This window comes from Mirounga leonina, unplaced genomic scaffold (assembly GCF_011800145.1).
Source record: "Mirounga leonina isolate KUSES-001 unplaced genomic scaffold, KU_Mleo_1.0 Mir_154, whole genome shotgun sequence".
Lineage (NCBI taxonomy): Eukaryota > Metazoa > Chordata > Mammalia > Carnivora > Phocidae > Mirounga > Mirounga leonina.
In genome coordinates, this window is record NW_023270389.1 from 26,208,778 (window position 1) to 26,223,400 (window position 14,623).

Consider the following 14,623-nt stretch of genomic DNA (forward strand, 5'->3'; position numbering starts at 1 on the left):
GGAAAATTATGCCTTAAATTACAAAAATATTCACTCCTTTAATGAGAAAAAACCCATTCCCACACTTACATTAGCTGGTTGCTCTCAACAGGAACCTCTGTGTCTTCACTGAGTTCCAATCTATTACGCCTGTAGGTCGAACCAACACTCAATCCATGAATTAATAATAATGGGGCAGAAAGAATTTTCCTCCTCACATTGCCAAGGAAACCTCTCAGCCACAATTCAAACACAGGACGTGTTTTTAAAACATCTCCCAACTACTGGGAGATTAAGTCCATTCGAATAACCTTTGTCAGACTGGAGACAGCTAGGCTTAGTTATCTCCTCAAAAACAAAAACAAAAATAAAAACCAACAAAAAAGAGAGTTCATTTAAAGATGAACTTCAGAGTCAAAGGATTATTGGAAAAAAAAAAATCCATCTTCCATAGCCGAACAATATAATTTAAAAAGAAAGAAGAAAAAGAAAAAAGAAAAAGAACACCAAAATTCAATAAGATCCAATTTCTGGTCTTCAAGATTTCTTCACCTATTAAGAAAAAAACAGAAACCTTCCCCCATCTTTATTATCTGTATAATAAAAGCATACTTGTATGAAAAAATATAAAGTGTTTTATGTATATAATATACATATACACATATACTAACTGGCTTATACACACACACACACATATACACAAATGTGTAGAAATAAAACATTTGGGTAAGTTTTCCCTTTTAAAATACACTACAAAAGCCTTCAGATTTGGGTTCATTATAAAAATAGTGAACTTACTCTTACACCAAAGTATCATGACGTGTATTGCTATGTTACACTAAATTGTGCCCAGCCCACAGAATAAACATGAAGGGAAATCCTTACACGTGAATCAATGTGTATAATACGGATGTATGTACATCATATTTCTCATCTTCAGGGAGTGTTTAACCAAAAAAGATAGAAACGTATAGTTACCGAGTAACTACAGAGTGGTGCAGCACGCTGTGGAAGGCAGAGCAGCATTACAGCCGTCCTGAACTGGCACTGTCACAATCCAGAAAGCTTCTATCTAATGGAAGACTTTTTCTTCCTTTATAGCAACACCAGTGTCACTGGCATGACAGTCAATATTGGCCCTGCAAAGGCTTGCTTAGGCAGCCTGGTTTCATGTTTGTTTGTTTTTTTCTTTTACAAGTGATGGCTACAACTAAAGACTTTATAATTATTCATTTACTCCAGTTAGTAAAAGGGTAAACTTTTGGAGTTTAAATTTCATTTCACAATGGTACATTTACCATTTAAGAATTAAAAAAACAAAAAACAAAAAACCCAAAAAACAAAAACAAAAAACGATTTTGATACATAGAAATGAGTTCTAAATTTTGAAACCAGCCCCGTAACAAAGCAGTTTTGATTCTCATGTAATAAATACTACATAATTTCTAGGCTAAATCTTGCCAAATACTATCCAAGACAAAACTAAAATCAAAACTTAAAAAAAAGTGGACACCTTTTACTCACACTTAATACTAGTCAATTTTCCAGGAAATTTTTGGGCAGGGAATATCCCCAAATCTAAAATGAAAAAAAGGAAAAATTGGGATCTTACATTAGTTATTCAGTCTGAAACTTGTAATAGACTTTTACTAAAAGTCATCATTTTCTGGCTTCCCACTCAACCACAGAAACATACTTTAAGAGTGGAAAGGGACTTTAAAGTTCACTGAGATCATTTCTCTCATTTTACCAGTGAGGTAATGATTCCTAACACCTGAAAATATTGAGTGCTTATGTTTAGCTAAGATTAGAAGCCAAAAAACAATCTCACAGTTAAGAATACAGTATTATGGATCATTCAGCATATATATTTAAAGACATTTAAGATCATTTAAAAGCAGAGAAACATTCTTTGGGAAATGGACACTGTGTTTGTCAAAAGTGTGCTCCTGGGGCTTTTACTCCAATTCCCATTCAATCTTTTTCAATTTTTGTAAACTTTTTATTATGTCATTTGCCCGTAAATTTGTAAAAAGTACCCATACAATCTTTGTTTTATTGTTTTTACACTATTTTCTGAAAGTTAAAAAAGGCTATTCAAAGACTAAAAGTACATTTTTCCTGATAGTTTTCTAGTGTTTCCCTTTTACATAGATCCAATCCTAAATATAAAGGGTAACTCTTTTATCACACTCAGTAAGTTGAAATGATAAAGCTGACCAGTATGAGGAGGCAATTAGAAATTTCTAAATTTCATGAGTTTTGTTTTTGTCAAGCTGTAAGTATGGATCAGGGTTTTTAAAAAACTAGAAAAATGGGAGAGAGGGGGAGGAATACCAGCTTAGTATGCGTTTTTCCCTCAATTTCACTGGTTTCAGAGCAATCAAACTTCCCATGATGGTAGAAATTTTTACTTAAAACCAAATTACAAGTTCAATCTACCAGCCAGAAATAGCCTAAAGCCTTTCAATGCTGCACTATATTTTTTAAGTTAAAAAATATCTTTTCTCTCTTAATTGGTATAAACAAAATTTCAAGAGACAGCTACACTGAGTTACTACTGTGAAATTTTTAATCTTCACTGTCAGCATTATTATTAATCCTCTGAGGAATTTTCAGCACGTTTTGTGTTTTCAGGTTTCCCCAGATTTGTGTATAAAGAATAATTAGTATAACTATATATAACAACTATAGCAATTAGGATACAGTAACATAGCAACAAGTTGCCCATCTCAAATGGAAAAAGGAAAAAGAAATTAAGGTAGTATTTCTTTTTCATTGCTTTGAATAACTTCATTCCCAGGATCCCAGCTCAGAACCAATGTAGAATAATCATAGTTAACATTTTTCAAGTTCATTTTCAAAAACATCAGCTGTTCTATATTGTCAAAGTCCAGGCTCATGATCTGTTTTGGGTGAAACTGGCTATTTGCAGTAAAGATACATTCAGACTGCCAACTACACATGGGGCAGCTTAGATATTGAATGGCAACTTGGGTCAAAGCTGGCCATATGCTCACCTTCCTCTGCCAGTAAATCAAAGGGTCACCTCCTGAGATCTCTGAATACTTCTCTTTGAAGTACTCATCAACTACTGCTATGGCAGAAGGAAACATGAAGCTTTTGCTTCCAATGGCAACATTATCTACAGCTGAGCTATCAAAAGACCCTGAACTGGAGGTGCCTTCTCTTATAGATGAGGTAAACGAATCAGCTCCTACGATGGCTGAGGGACCAGAAGCATCTGAAGTTGCAATATGGCAGACCTCTGAAGATTCCATATAATTGCAAACTTCTTCTGCAAGGATCTGCTTATAAGTTTCTAAATCAGCACCTTGAGGGAAAAAGTCTTCCAAACTGTTTTTAAAGCAAGGGTCTAACAAAGCAGCCAAAACACAGGGCTTAGATTTAAGCATGGCACTCAGTAGGGTATCAGTTTCAAGTTTCAGAGATAAACTGTCCACCAGATTGAGTGCCTGAGTAATACCTCTTATTTGAAAATCTTCTCTGAGTTTCTGCAGAGAAAGGAGCAGATGATGGATTAGGGGGAGCACCTGATTCAATCCTGTGGTCTTGACACTCACTTTCTGGGTGGCCTCCTCAAATGGTTTCAGAATATCACAAACGTAAGTCATTAGAGTCCACTGAAGGGAGGTGAGCACAACTCCACTAGCTCTACCAAGACTATGGTGAACTGAGTAGCAATGCTCCAAGAGCCATTTTAACATATAAAAGGTAGAAATCCAATGGCCAGTTTCATCCTGCTTCAAATTCTTCCATGGAAGTTGGTGATCATTTTGGAACTCCTGCAGAATCTGACGGGCCTTGACTGAATGACTAAAATGATGACAGGTTTTCCTAGCAGCTACTAACATATTCTCAATGCTTTTGTGCTCACAAAAAAAGTCCTGAATGACTATATTTAAACAATGCAGGAAGCACGGCACATGGGTAAAACCGCCATCTTTGATTGCATGTACCACATTAGAGGAATTATCAGAAACAATGAAGCTAGGAATAAGGAAATTAGGAGAAAGCCACAGACCAATCTGGTCATTTAATTCTTGTAAAATGTTGGTTATCAAGCAGTCTTTGGCCAACCCTGTTACACAAAGTACTGCCCACTTTCTGAAATTGGGGATCCTGCCATTACTGGAAGAAGGTGCAGTTTCCAAAGAGACCCAGTGTACAGTCACAATGAAATAGTCAGTGGATGGGTCATGGGTCCATATGTCCACAGTCAGGTGGATCTTTTGGCTTTGAACATTCTCCAAAGTTAAGAAAATTTTTTCTCTGACCCAATCATATAATTGAGGTACGGCCTTTGTGAAAAAGTAAGTTTCAGATGGTAACCTATAGTCAGGGGCCACAATCTGCATGAACCTCTGAAAGGCTGGAGTTGAGAAGTAGTTGTAAGGATGCATATCCTCCACAATCATTTGAATAATTGCCTGACTTATTTGACTTGAGACTGAATTTTCAGAATACGTTGTTTCTCTCTCCTGTGCGTGTGTCAGAGCGTCTTGCTCTGCTACAGGAATAGGACTCTCAGATCTTCTACTATTTTCAACCTCTAACACAGGAGGTTCATCTGAATCAGAGTCACTAAGGTCCTCAGCTGTTAAATCATGGCTGCCTGTAGACTTCTCTCCATGCAGAGGATCGCTTAAGAGATCATTTCTCTCAGTGTCAGCCTCATCTAATCCATTTCCAACCGCACCACTGTCTTTGTTGGCAACAGCCCAATGGATGGGATGTGTGGCCTGCAGGTGTCGTTGAAGAGTTGAAGTCCCTAAGTGAGAACCTGGCCTACCCCGGCTCACACTTCTTTTACATATATTACACACAGCTCTTGAGATGTGCTGAGGATCGGTATAAAAAAAATTCCAAACTGCAGATGTCTTGGCTCTTGTTCCAGGAATTAAGGCATGCTTGACAATATTACTTTTGATGAGAAATCTCCCTCTTTCTGCCCTCAGGGCATCAGATACTGATTTATCACGTTTCTTACCCATTCTGTTTTCATCTAATGGATCAGTAGACATATATTCAAAGCTTCCATTGCTTCCAGCAGAAGAGGGAGATAAAGGCACATCCAAAGTAAAATCCTCCTCCCCACTAGTGACTCCATATTTGTTGGCCCTGGTCCAGTGAGGTGAATGCCTTGCCTGCAGATGTCGTTGTAGAGTAGATGTCCCCAGATGGCTGCCTGGTTTGCCCCTGCTAACACTTTTTTCACAGAGGTTACAAATAGCTCGCCAGGTATACTGGGGGTCAACATGAAAGAAGTGCCATACAATGGAAGTCTTGGCTCTGGTACTAGGTAGATAGATCTGTTTTTCTATATTGCTCTCAAAAAGACTTTCTTCATCCTGCTCATGGGCACTGGAAGCTAATAAAGCAGGGGCATCTGCAACAGGCCTCCCAGATCCCAAATCCTTAAACTTTTTCGCAAGGATCAGTTTTTTTCTTCGCCTTTTCCCCTTAATCCGTAAACCCTTCTTTCTTTTCTTTTTAGCAGGCAGTTTTGCCTCTTTATCCATTCCTTCTGCCACCATCTTTCCCTCTACCACATCTTCTTCATCTGTATTCGAATTAATAGGAACACATCCCAGAATCCCAGCACCACTAAAAGTGCTGCATCGTCTGCCAGGAGAGAGTGAGGAAACTGGTACACTTAAGGTACATACACTCATTCTCTTTATGTCTCCAAAATTCGTACCAGAATCTGTTAGTGGGTTTGTTACTCAAGCAGAAATACAGCTGTTCCTCTCTAATTGCATTACCTTGTCTCCAATTTCTATGGGGAATCAAATTCCCTTTGGAACAATGACTTTCAAGCCAGGTTATTTTTGGAGGAAAAGTGACAGCAATGGAGAACATTCCCAAACTCTTTTCTTAGAGGGTTTTATGATCCCTTCCAATTTCTGAGTTCTGAATCTGATTTCAAATAGTCCAATCTCTTCATGTTATAGAAAAAAAGAACTTGAGGCCCACTTTCCCAGAGTCATAGAGTTAGTAGCAGCTAGAAGCCAGGTCTTCCAAATCCCAGGCCCATGTCCTTTCTGCTTCATCAAGAACTACATCTCCTTGAAATGCCTTCAGCTTTAAAAATATATATTTTAATGATGTGTCATGGTAGTAACATCAATTTCCCTTAATTCTGAAATTAATTATTTTCAGGAAATTTCACTTAAACAAAAACATAGTGCATCATTCAACATTCATCCCTTAGGACTGTGATTTGACAATACAACCCAAAAAGTCAATTCTGGGAATATAAAGCAGACTCCACATACTGGTCATTAACAGCAAATGCTAGTTGAGCCCTTTCAGCTTTAAATATAAATAATACAATTTTTAAAAATGCGGATGGCTAAAAAAAGTGTTTTGAGAATAAAAATTTAAAAGGTCACAAGCTGCATTTTCAATTTACTGTTTGTATCAAGAGTTAATCCAAATTTAGTTTTCAGACATTTTTAGACTGGAGAAGCTTTACTGCCTGTAAATGTACTAGTAACCCATGAGTGGAACTCTAGATGAACAGCAAACACTGAAATTTAAGCTTTAAACCACTTTGATTCCTTTTCGGTTGATCCCTCCCCTTCCCCCAATACCTACATACATTTACCCTAAAAAGCATCGCTATCACTAGTTCCACAGCCTCCTTCTCAAGGTCCAGAACCAAGGCCTGCAAGATGTCAACAACATGGGCCTTCCCCATAGGAATCCGCACCGATTATGGGACTTTAGGGGGTGTTCTTCATTACGGTTTCATCAATCCTACAAGGAGAACGGAAGTGTCCCTGTTGTTCTTGACTCCGATGCGGAGGGCTGGGGTGGGAGTTAATTAAAGTAGGGAAGGGGTGTAGGATACCGGATTAAGGTCGGTGGCTTTCAGTATGTGGAGTTTGAGAATATCTCCCAAGTAGTGGGACCCTGGAGAGGAACGAGAGTAGGTAAATTCAGCTCCTGGCACCCAGTTGGATTTAGGCAGTGGGGGTCCGCTAAACTAGGGAAACTGTTGTCGCGAAGAAAGCAAGCTAGTGTCAGTTCTCTCTCCGGGAGACGGGGCACAAGCCGGCTTTCCGGGGCTGCTCCGGGCTCCTACGGTTTCGCCAACACCGGATGTGGGGGAGGGGAGGAAGGTTGTTGGGAAGGAGCAGGCGCCGTGGGGGTGGGGTGCAAGGGATGGGGGTGGGGTGACTGGAACTGAGAGCGGGAGCCCGGGGCTCCCAGCTCGCCCCGGCGAGGGCGGCGGGCGGGGGGCAGGGGAGGGGGGTCGTTACGGCGGGGCCGAAGGACCCGCTCTGACTTCCCGGGCTAGGCCGCAACCCAGGGGCGAGGGGAGGCCGCGGCCACTCCCCTCGCCCTCTCCCCCACCTCCCCTGCCCCGAGCCACCGGGAATCAAAAAACGGGTCTAGTTACCAGAGAACAGAAACTTTACCGAACCGCCGACACTGTCCCCGACTCCCGCTTGCTGCCACGTCTTTCTTCTTTCTTAGCCGGGGCCGCCCGCCGTCCTCACAGCAGCAGCACCAGCAGAAATCCAAGACTGCCAGCGTCAAAGATGGCGCCTGGCTACAGGCTCAGCTCTAAGACCCGGCCGGTAAAAGTGCCAGCACGACGCAATGCGAGAGGATTCTGGGAGATGTAGTTTCCTCTATGAGGCGATGCTTAAGATGGTTTCCCCGGGTCACAGGGTCACGTGAGAGGGGAGGTGCTAGGACGTGGGGTGTCTTAGTTTTGGGGGGAACGCGGTTTTGGAAACTTACGGGTTTCTTGAAACCGTCTTTGATTTAAAAAAAATTTTTTTTTAATTTTTTAATCAAATGAGGTAATAAGCGAGAAAGCCGCGAGAACTGTGTCTACCAGACAGTAGGCCCCCATAGAATTTGGTTCATAAGTAAATCGCCTGAACCATGTATAGTTTTCATTTAGAAATAAACTACTTTCCCCATGCAGTGTTGAAGGATCTGTGCCTTTATTTTTATTTGAAGAGGTGAAATTGGGTTTGGGGGAATTGCTTTTATTTCTTAAAACAAATTTTTGTGTTGAAAAAATAATTCATGCTCATTACAAGTTTCGTGAGGGTTGGCGTAGGGAAAGGAAAAACCAGTGGTCGCCTGGCCACTTCATTATTAACATTATACTGTACTTTCCAATTTGGATGTGTTTACCTTTTTTTCCTCTGATTATAAAAGTAATACATATAAGTGGTTTTTAAATTTTTTAAGTAATATACAATTGTGGAACATTGACCTCTCCATTAATTTCATTCCTGCAAAATAATCTCTCACTAATTTAGCATATATTCTTTCTAACGTTTTTGTATGCAAATATACCTAAGTCTATTACTCTGATGGAGTAGGAGCCCAAGATCCCCTCTGGGTTAGTGGCTCAACAGAACTTACTTAGGTGGCAACATTTTACCCAGCTTGGATAAAGGATACAGTTCTATTACTAAGAAAGCATACATTTGATGGTTAAGCAGATGGGACTCCAGGCACCTTTTATTTCCTCCCAGGCTTGTTCCGCCAGATACCAGCTTGGTGTGGGAGCCTCAGCCAGTCCCAGGTCTCCTCACACTTGGGCTTTTATCCCCTTTTAAAGTGAGAAGGCACAACATTAGAATCCTAGCCCCAATCCCTGCCTTACATGACAATACTCTGTGATTGCCATGTCAACCAGGCCCAACAAGCAGGTTCCTGATAACCAATTTCTGTCTGTGCCACAACACCTAGGGTGTTTAACTGAAAAGTTTAGCAGAAGGCTAGCCAAACAGCTGAAGGGGTTTTCAGCCCAGGGCTTTACAAGCTGCAGTCCTGTTCTGATTGGTATACGATATATAGTTATATCATATTTCATCAAATCTAAAGCAATAAGACGCATCTTATTTTATAGAACTCTAAGACAAAAAAAACAAACAAACCAACCAAAAACCAGAAAACCCAGCCATTAATCAGAGATGTTAAAAGTTGAAAGGATATATGTTTTAGATAGAAAGAAATACAGTGTTTTAAAGATATGAACAAGCTAAAACTATCCATACTATCCATATTGTTTTGCAGTTTGCTTTTTTCCCCACTGTACAATGTATCTTGAATATCTTTTAATGGTCATCAGTGCTTAGAGGCCTACCTTATTCTTTTTAACAGTTCCCATTCCACTGTAAGGCTGTTTGGCAGTAAGTTTCAGCAGGATATGAACAATGTGAGGCGGAGATCACTGGGGCCTATCTTGGATGCTTGCTACCATACCAGGTATTAGTGGTAACTGAATCTTCCACTGACAATTTTACAAGTGTGATGATTGAAAGAATTTTCCACAGTCTAGCTTCTGGCTCCATACATTTCAAACCTTGTCTCTTCTCCATAATCTACATGCCACTTACATCAAGATCTGACCTCTTGCCCTATGACTTTGGGTCATAATGCCAGATGAGTCTGCACAGTGGGTAATAGGGGTATTCTTGAAAGCCATTTCTACACCAACATGTCTCTAACCCAGTGTCCATCACCAGCATCCATCATCCCTCCTCTTTTTCTTCCTGCCTTTGGGGTTCAGCTGTCTGGTACGAGTGAAGAAATAGGGACCAGCAGAGCCTTCTAGCAAGAAGCCTTAAATAGAAATCACAAACATCTGCTAACTAACTACAACAGATAAATTTCAGCATCTTGCTCTAGCTGCAAGACCAGAACTGGTTTCACTGAAATCAACCTTCCTAGGACTGCCTTCACCTCTTCACTCCCAATGCATTCTTAGGTTGTTTTATTTCCTTGTATGGAATTTTTTTTTCTTGGTATTTAATTTTGGAATGAGGCAACTGGTTTTATTGGGTGATGGGTCATTTAAGAAAAGACAGATTAGTTTTCATCCTCATCATCCTCAGTTACCTTACACTAACTATACTCCTACGTTTAGCTTGCTGTGCTAGGCTTTGTGGGGGATCCCAAATGGGCCTAAGGTGTGGAAATGCCCATGTGGAAGTTTTCTGGAAGACCTGATAAATATAAAGCTAAATAACTACCAGGTAGTGCACACCAAGTGTCCAGCCATGGTTTAGACTTGGGGTTACAAACTCAAATACTTACATGAGCCAGGCACATATGAGTACAGTGAGCAACTGCAAGGATAAAACTTGGAGTCCGTGCCCTAGCCAAAGGGCCAGCTGTTAACGATGAACTCCAGCCCATTCCTGCCAAGAGGGGATGCAGACTCACTGTCACCACATCTTCTGATTTTTATTTTATTTTTAAAATATTTTATTTATTTATTTGACAGAAGGATAGAGAGAGAGCACAAGTAGGCAGAGTGGCAGGCAGAGGGAGAGGGAGAAGCAGGCTCTCCGCTGAGCAGGGAGCCCGATGCGGAGCTCAGTCCCAGGACCTTGGGATCATGACCCGAGCCGAAGGCAGCCGCTCAACTGACTGAGACACCCAGGCACCCCTATCTTCTGATTTTTAAAGAGAAGCTGAAAATTCAGAGTTTTATCTGAAAATTTCTGATTTGTCAACTTGGAAGCTAATCCAGATAAAACAACTACAACAGAAATCACTTTGTGGGCTGGTCTACAACCTCTACTTTAGTTCTAGAAGGGTTAGAAAGGAGGTGGCCACTGAAAAGTGCAGTGTTTCAGGACATGCTTTCTGGAGGGAGTGAGACTTGAGTTGCCCGAACGTGGGCCAGAGGTGAGAGGTAAGTGAAGACAAGGAAAGAAGCTATGTAAGGAAACCTCCTGAAGGGGTGAGGAGAGAAATTCAGCTGGAGGAGTCCCCAGGTTAGAGAAAGAGAGAACATTGTAAACGTAGGTGGGAGCAAGAATCAAGAATTCAAGGTGGAAGACCTTGGATGTTGGGAAGGCATTTGAATAATATTGTTTAGACAATAGGGGTTCCTCGAAGGGTTTGGAACAGGAATAAAATGGGAGAAAGTTTGTAGAAAGGTAGAAAGTGTGCAAAGTTGTGTCTCAGAAAGACTGAAATAGTGGTGATGTTCAGTCCCTTGTATTTTAAACTTGTCTCTCTATAATTGTTCCCCAAAGCCTAGCAACATACAAGATTCCTCCTTCTATTTAGAAAGAAAAATTGGATGGTGAGGAAGTCTTATGCTCAGTTCCTAATTTTTCTCTGGCACACCTAATTTCTCATCTTTTTTGCCAAGATCACTGGCTACTTTTTCACCTCACATACACTCTTCAATGTATTTCATTTAGATTTACATCCTCATGGCTTCTCTGAAATTACTGTAGTGTGGTCAAATTTTAAATTGAATGGCTCCTTTTCAGTGCCTATTTTTCTTCTTTTTAGTAACCAGCTTATAGTGACAGTTTATTATGTGCCAGGCAATACACTAACAGTTTTTTTATATCCATTATCCAATTGAATCCTCAAAATAACTGTTAGATTACTACTATTATCTATTCCTATTAGATAAGTAATATTATTAACCTTCTTTTACAAACACTTATAAAGTTCTAGTGATGAGTCCAAGGGGTCATTGCTAGTGAGTAGCAAAGTCAGGCTTCACACCCACGTCTGTCCAACTCCAAATCATTATGCAATCATTTGACACTCATTCACCATTTTTCTTTCTTTCTTTCTTTCTTTTTTTAGAGACACAAAGAGAGAGAGCACGTGTGCACATGCCAGGAGGGGAGGGAAGGGGAGGGGAAGAGGGAGAGGGAGAGAGAATCCCAAGCACGCTGATTGTGGAGCTGATCTCAAGACCCTGAGATCATGACCTAAGCCAAAACCAAGAGTCGGATGCTTAACAGACTGTGCCATCCAGGCGTCCCCATTTTTTCTTTCTTTAAACTTCCTCTCCCATAGTTTAAAGAACAAAATTCTATCTTGGTTTCCTTCCAAATTCTCTGGCTGCCTGTTCTCTAGTCTCTTTGCATGTTCCTCTTTCTCTGTCCCTCACTTAATCATTGGTGTTCCCCAGGATTCAGTCCTCATCCCTCATCTTTTCTCACTCTGCATTCTCTCTCTGGGTTATCCATCCATTTCCCTGGTTTCAACTATGAATTAATTTTATGTGGTGACTCAGATCTGTATCTCTGACCCAGATCTCCGTCCGGCTGCCTACAGGAATCATTCAATTGGATGTTTCAGAGTCATTTTAAATTCAACTTACCAAAACGAAATCATCACCTCGTGTCTCCAACATCTCCTCCTCTTCCTGACGTCTTTGTCTTAGTGGATGGCGCCACCCACCATCCACACAGTTACTGAGGTCAGAAATCTGGGAGTGAATGAGGACTCCTCTCTTTTCCTCACCTCCCATGTCCAAATACTTAGGAGCCTTATTGACTTAGCCCCCTAAGTACCTCTTGAATCTGCATTTTTCTTTTCCATTCCCATTGCTTCTGCTTAGTGTAGGCCTTTATCGCTTGCTGCTCATTTTCTGGATTGCTGCCATGCCTCTTCACTGGTTTTGCTGCCTCTCCATCTTGCCCTCTCTTCTCTCTCTTCCAAACAACCACAGAATTTCTCTTCGAAAATGCAAGTATAGGGGCGCCTGGTGGGCTCAGTCAGAAGAGCACTCAACTCTTGATCTTGGGCTTGTGAGCTCAGCCCCACGTTGGGTGTAGAGATTACTTCAAATAAATAAAATTTAAAAAATAAAAAATAAAATGCAAGTATAATCTAAACATCACACACACACTCACACACACACACACACACTTATGCAAGGAATACCTTCTGGAGAATCGATGAAAAGTGATGAACTGAGGAAAGTGGAGCTGGATGTCCGAAGTAGGAAGGAGATTTTTCACTGTACTTTTTGGTACCGGTTCAAATCTTGTCTTACTATATATATGTTACTTTTGTTATAAAAACTAGTAAAAATGGATATCTCTATACTTTGATCCAGCAAGTCTACATCTAAAAGTTTGTCCTGTACTGTACTCCCACAGGAGCAGAAATGACATATATACATGGCTATGATTTAACCTATAAATATGATAATGGCTAAATTTAAAGTAGTATACCCGTACAATGAAGTTCTATGCTGTTATGAAAAGCAAGGATGTGCTTTGCACAATGCACCTGTATTAATGTGTCTAAACACGCAAAAGACCATTATAAAATGTTACCATTTGAATATTAGAGAATGGTCTTTGGAAGAATTTATAAGAGTAGTTGCCTCTGGGGAAGGTCAAGGGAGTGGGGAACCTGCTAGGTGGCTTGGGAAGAAGCTTACTTTTCACCGGCTTTTGGTGTTTGAGTTTTACACTGCATTTATGTATTAATCTACTCACATTTTTTCAATGCATATCATTTGAATAGGTGATCTAATCCATCTCATGAGAGGAGACAGAGTTCACTTGTACTGTCTTTTACAATCAGTGTAAGACAGTTTGCCTATCACTGTGATGAATGAATTAATACTGATTCTTTGCAGATACACAGTATTATGCAAAATGAAGGGCAGTTATACCAGTAATGACTAGTTTTGCGTTCCCTGATGAACTGCCTAATTATTGTTTTATATAGGACAGACCCTGATACATACAGTATAATCCAAACTATACTGGTCACTCCTCTTAGCTTTCCTTCCATGTTCACAAATACCAGTCTCTTTTGTAAGATCTTTAAAACATATTTTATTTTATTTTTAAAAAGATTTTATTTACTTATTTGAGAGAGAGAGAGCAAGAGAGAGCACAAGCAGGGAGAGAGGCAGAGGGAGAGGGAGAAGCAGACTGCCTGCTGAGCGGGGAGCCTGACACGGCTTGATCCCAGGACCCCGGTATCATGACCTGAACTGAAGGCAGATGCTTAACTGACTGAGCCACCCAGGCACCCCCTAAAACACATTTTAAACATGTCCCTTAATTTGGACTTATCTATGAATCAGAACAATTTCAAACTTGTATATTAAGATTAAAATTTACTTCCCTACTGAAAATCCTTCAGCTATTGCCCATTAACCTTAGGATCAATTCTAAGCTTCTGTGGCTATCTACTAATATGCAAAATCTTATTCCTGCCTGCTTCTTCATCCCCCCAAATTGTCAGTCCATTCTCCTCCAGTTCTTTGCTCCCTCATGTGGAATGACCTGGAGTGACCTGAATGTGTTCTACTCCTCAAGCCCCCATGTTTTCGCACATCTGCTTTCTTCTGCCTCATATGCCTTTTCCTCACCCTCAATCAACCAATTGACTGGGATCCAGCAGCCTACGCCTTCTTATTTAGGAGTTGGCTTATTGCTCATTTGCTTCTTTCTATACACCGTGAACTCACTGAGAGCAGCAACGTCTTGTTTATCTTTATAGTTCCAGTGCCTGAAGGCATTTGATGTGTGTTTGGATGGATTTGGGGGAATACACGCTTAGACTGGAGAGATAAGGGAGCCGGGTTTGAAGGCCAGGGAGAGGAGTTTAGATGATTACAAACAGGGACTCATTGTTTCTTGTTTAAGGGAGGGGCAGGACAAAATGTACTTGGGGAGAGAAATGCTGGAGGGACAGAGATTAGGTAGTCAAGCGTTGGGCACAATCCGGGTGGGAGGAAATGAGAGTGGGGATTAGGGCTGTGGCCCTGGGATGGGCAGGAAAAGCCCGAGGGGGAATTGGGCTGGGGAAAAAGATGGGCTGAGAGGGCAGAAACCGGCAATAATAGTAATGGCCATAT

At 40.8% G+C, this 14,623-nt stretch overlaps 2 protein-coding genes across 6 annotated transcripts in view; both read right to left on the reverse strand.

Moving 5' to 3' along the window:
- The window catches only part of ZC3H11A (zinc finger CCCH-type containing 11A), a 42,257-nt gene extending 34,706 nt beyond the window's left edge, over positions 1–7,551 (reverse strand). For 2 of the 5 annotated variants that reach the window (XM_035010258.1, XM_035010260.1), the window contains exon 1: positions 70–1,158. The gene's annotated coding sequence lies outside the window, so the exon portion shown is untranslated. Of the gene's footprint in view, positions 1–69; positions 1,558–6,610; positions 6,700–7,427 lie in introns of those variants that run through there. The other 3 variants (XM_035010259.1, XM_035010257.1, XM_035010256.1) reach the window with 3 other exon arrangements.
- ZBED6 (zinc finger BED-type containing 6) lies at positions 2,256–6,613 on the reverse strand. Its single transcript, XM_035010255.1, has one exon. It carries the CDS (start codon positions 5,673–5,675, stop codon positions 2,736–2,738), a length of 2,940 nt encoding a protein of 979 aa, XP_034866146.1. The 5' UTR covers positions 5,676–6,613; the 3' UTR covers positions 2,256–2,735.
- Positions 7,552–14,623: the final 7,072 nt, after the last annotated feature.

Bases quoted from the DNA above. Each gene is read 5' to 3' on its own strand.
- ZBED6 (XM_035010255.1), bottom strand. From the start codon at position 5,675: ATGAGTGTATGTACCTTAAGTGTACCAGTTTCCTCACTCTCTCCTGGC.